General features: G+C 42.3%; 1 protein-coding gene across 1 annotated transcript in view; it reads right to left on the bottom strand.

Annotated features, from left to right (window-relative positions):
- Positions 1-3,447, bottom strand: part of LOC103747110 (nephrocystin-3-like) — a gene marked incomplete at its 5' end in the record, with an annotated part of 9,157 nt that extends 5,710 nt beyond the window's left edge. Inside the window, 3 exons of the mRNA XM_008849420.3 lie at positions 607-745; positions 2,313-2,395; positions 3,236-3,447. Of these exons, the coding sequence (XP_008847642.2) occupies positions 607-745; positions 2,313-2,395; positions 3,236-3,447 (434 nt within the window). The remainder of the gene's footprint in view (positions 1-606; positions 746-2,312; positions 2,396-3,235) is intronic.
- Between the last annotated feature and the right edge of the window lie 1,267 nt (positions 3,448-4,714).

The following is a 4,714-nucleotide window of genomic DNA, read 5'->3' as shown; positions in this document are numbered from 1 at the left end:
GATGACTCAGTGGTCAAGAGCACTGGCTGCTCTTGCAGAGGACCTCAGTTCAGTTCCCAGCACCCACATGGTGGCTAACAACCATCCAGTTCCAGGGTATCTGATGCCCTCTTCTAACCTTAATGGGCATTGCAGGACACAGGTACACTTACATACATGCAGACAATACACTCATATACGTTAAAACAAATAAAAAAACCAAAAAATAAAAACCGAAAGCTGGATGTAGTGGCACATGCCTTTAATCCCAGCACTCTGGAGGAGCAGCTCTGTAGAGCTTTGTGAGATTGAGGCCAGCCTGGTCTACATAGCAAGTTCCAGGTCAGCTGGGGCTACAGGAGGACCCTGTCACAAAAAACTATAAATAAATAAATAAACAAACAAACAAATAAAGATCTTGAACCAGCAATTCACATAAGAACTAAAGAAACAAGTACAGTGAGTGAACAGATCTCAGTGACAAGCAGGAAGACTGTATCAGCACGCATGCTGGCTCCAGCACACCCATACATGCTTGAAACACATTTAAACTCACATGAAAAATTAATTTACTAACGTCAGTCCACACAACTACCCAAACACCTAATCTCCTTCTCATGAGTTCACCTGTTTCATCAGCTCTTTGTCCACATCGTTTGGCATTGACTCACAGATGGAGCGGAGGATGATTCTGTACAATGCAACCGTATCTTGACACTGTAGACACTGATGAAGGGTTTTATCCAGGTTGCCTGCTCTCCCAGCACTGTAGGAGTTGAGAACAGATTTAATTTCTTCCAGACTACCAACATCTGAAAAATCTGGGTACACAAAAACAATGACCTCTATTTTTATGGTACAATTCATCTTGGGAATTCAAGAAAAATGGTAGTTTTATGGGGCTGCTGGAGTCACTGGGCTTCTTTTATTAAACCATTTAATTCATTTCAATAAACATATGCTGAGAGTTACTGTATGTCAAGTAATTACTTTAATTGTGGAACATAAAAATGAATAAGACTTGGCTTTTACCCTCCAGCATGCCACCTTCATGCAGGAAACATTGTCATGCATGTCATGATAAGCACTGTCCCTTAGCCATGCATACCAAAACTATGTAGAGCCAGAGTTTTGAGAACACTGGGGTAAGCTAAAGAAATTCAGTAAATAAGGAAGGCCTGATAGTGCAAGCCTACAATCCCAGCTACTTGGGAAGCTGAGGCAGGAGCATCTTAAGTTTAAGGTCTACCTAAGGTACAGAGTGAATTTAAGCCAGTCTTATAACCTAGTGAGATCTTGTCTCAAAATGAAAAAGGGCTATCCTGACCTAGAGATGTAGCCTAGCAGTAGAGTGCTTGCCCTTGCCTAGCCCTGGCTTCAATCCCCAGCACTGCAAAAACAAACTCCAAGCACCCAGCATACTTCTCAGTAATTTTTTAAAATACAAAAATGGTCCATGGCTCTTAAAATATATTCTCCCGACAAACACTGTGAAGCGTATGGAAGAGGAAGCACATTCTGTGCTGGGCTCAGTGTGCTGCTGCAGCTTACCAAGGCCGGGTACCTTGCCACCACTTAACAGCAGAGAGCCTGGTGGACATGTTGCAGTTAACTTAAAAGTTGAGGAAGATGTTTTTCTTTTCACTTCATGTTTCATACACAAGATGAGAATGTGGAATTAAGAGATAAGAAAATTAGATTCACTGTCTATAAAAGGTTGTACTAAGATTATCTTATTGTGATGAACACACACATACATATACATATACCTCTGGTTGAGGAGAGACAACTGTGAGAGTGAAGCTGTCTAGGAAGAAACAGAAGTACAACAGTACAGAGCCTACTGAAGGCAGATCCCTACTAGATAGAAAGCAACACTAGAACTTCTTGACAGACGTATGTGCATCTGAGAATAGTGAAGAGTTCCTCCCTACATACTTGCCAACAATAGGATCCCCAACACGATGTTCTTACACTTCAGCTGGTTCTGCTTTCCCAAAGTTAGGGGCCTAAGGTGGTGATAACCATTACTGGTATTCACCAGAGGTCCCCAAATGAGGGCCAAGATGGCCTTGTGCAAACCCAGGATAAAAAGGGTTAATGTGATAAAAATTAGACAAGCCTATCCACCGTCTGATAAACTGTACAGCCTACTCCATCCTCAACAATAAATCACAGTGAGTGTTAGTGTCATGCTGGGTACAGGGAGAAACCTGAGAGGTCCAGGAACTGTCCTGTGAGCAGCTCTCAGTTCACAGGGTGAGAAAGCGGTCTGCAGCAACACAAAACCAAACATGCCCACACCAATCTCACAGAAAATGACCACCACTTACTGCGCCATCATTTTGCCGAAAAGGGTGACGTAAAGGGCATTGCGGGTTGTTGTGGAATGACAATGCTGTTCTAGCTGCTTCTCCTATAACAGTTTCCAAACAAGACAAAACTATGAAAAGTACCCTGGAGGGTAGTCATTACTACTGAGTCACCCACAAATGCCCCAGTGGAAATATCACTGTCTCTACCACTATCAACGATGCCACGCAGTGACACAGGGTAGTGGAGGGTCCCTGGCTATGGCCAGATTTCCAGCTGCAGAAGATGCAGCCAATAGGAAAACACTTTCCAGCTTTTAGAACACATACTTAATACTATATAGTATCCCTTAAGGCCAAAATATTTTTATTAGTTCTATAAGATTAAAAAGGGAATGGAGCGGGTTGGGGAGATGGCTCAGTGGTTGAAGTGCTTGCTGTACAAGCTTGAGGCCCTAAGTTCAGCTTGCCAGGAGCCCACATACAAAAAAAGAGCTGGGCACAGTGGTGACTGCCTGTAACCCCAGGACTGGGAAGTGGGAATGGGAGTGAAGGTTGGGTAGCAGAGGTAACCAGATCACTGGGGTTTGCTGGTCAGCTAGGCTAGCCAACTGGTGAGCACTAGGTTCACTGACAGACCCTGTTTCCAAAAAATAAGATGAGGAGCAATGGCAGAGGAAAGATTCCTGACTTCAATATCTAGCCTCCACATGCACATGCGTGGGTGTGTACACCTTCATTCATTCATTCATTCTCTCTCTCACACACACATACACACACACAAATACAGTTTTTAAAGGGGAGAATGAATTTACCAAATTAATTACTGAATTCCAATTTTCCTCATGAGAACAGAGCTCCTATATTGAATTTTAAGTCTTGTGCAAGGTATTTTACAGGAAAGCTGACAGAGTGAAGAAACCATCACAGTGGGAAATACTCACCTGCTCTTTACTCAGTATTATGTCCGAAAAGTCACATTCTGCAATTATTATAGATTCATCTTTGGGGTTTAAAGGATCAAGATGTAGTGTAGGCCACAACCTCCATGCCGCAGGGCATGTCTCCACATTCACAGACACAGTGACCCTGACATTCACTGGCAGAGGGTCTATCAGCCACTTCATATAGCACAGATTAAAACCCATTATATCCCCTGTATAAAATGAGCACAAGTAATGTGTTAATCATGTTACACGGTTATATATTTAATTCATTCTAACATGTATCATTATTTTCATTGATAATCAAAATAAAATGTCATAAGTTAAACCACATGCACATTAGCTAAATGGCAAAACATCTGGAGCTCTACATCCTACACTTTCACTAAAACTAAACATGGGCAATTAGTACTCATGAGGAATGGTACAAGAAAGTCTTTGCTCAAAAGTAGTGACAGGGCAATTGAAATGTGGTCATGATGATATGCATTCTCAATGCAATAGAAAAACTTATTTCTTTAGGATGAGAAAACTTATGCTTGTGTATAAAGCACAAATCTATGAACATATCTGTTTATAGATGCTGACATACACTGACATGCAGTGTATCTACATAGCATTAAAACTGCTTAGGAAGGGATGATGGTGCAGGGGAGGGGAGCTACAAGGCTTTAAATAGAGTTTAAAAAATAGGTTAAGAGCCGGGCGTGGTGGCGCATGCCTTTAATCCCAGCACTCAGGAGGCAGAGGCAGGTGGATCTCTGTGAGTTCAAGGCCAGCCTGGTCTACACAGTGAGTTCCAGGACAGCTGGGGCTTCAGGGAGACCATCTCAAAAAAAGACCAAAAAAGAAAAAAAAAAAGGTTAAGAAATATTTCCCTTTAATTAACACAGAATGCCACAACTGGCCAAAGTGTAGAAATAACAGACTACAGAAAATGTGTCCTAGGATAGGATTCCTATATTAAACCTCCACCTCCCAGGGCTCAGGGACCATTGCAGAAGAGGGGGCAGAAAAATTGTAAGAGCCAGGGATGATGGATGACCATAAAGAAACAAGAGTTTTCCAGGCTTCTGGGAACTTGCTCATATGAACTCACAGCCATGGTGACAGCATGCACAAGACCCATGAAAACTCAATCAGACAAAAGCCCAGCAGAGAACAGGGGAAACGGGCATCCGGCCCAACCTTAGCTGAGGATCAACTGTCGGCTGATCTTCTTTAAGGGAGTGATGCTAGATAGGCTGACCAGGCTCCAGTGGGTGAACTCACACCAAGGGATACCCGAGTACACAAACCTGATGCAATGGGCCTTAACATACAATACAGAATGCATGAGGTCTGGTAGGCAGGCCATGGGGTGCAGACAGGGGAGGAGTCTAAATATGATTAAGATGTATTATATGAAATACACAAAAACTCAATAAAATATTAAAAATGAAAAAAAAATCTATTTTCACTTTTTTAAATTTCGGGATT

This window comes from Nannospalax galili, unplaced genomic scaffold (genome assembly GCF_000622305.1).
Source record: "Nannospalax galili isolate Female #2095 unplaced genomic scaffold, S.galili_v1.0 scaffold22345, whole genome shotgun sequence".
Lineage (NCBI taxonomy): Eukaryota > Metazoa > Chordata > Mammalia > Rodentia > Spalacidae > Nannospalax > Nannospalax galili.
The sequence above is the reverse complement of the archived record's forward strand: the minus strand, read 5'-3'. Positions and strand labels throughout refer to the sequence as shown.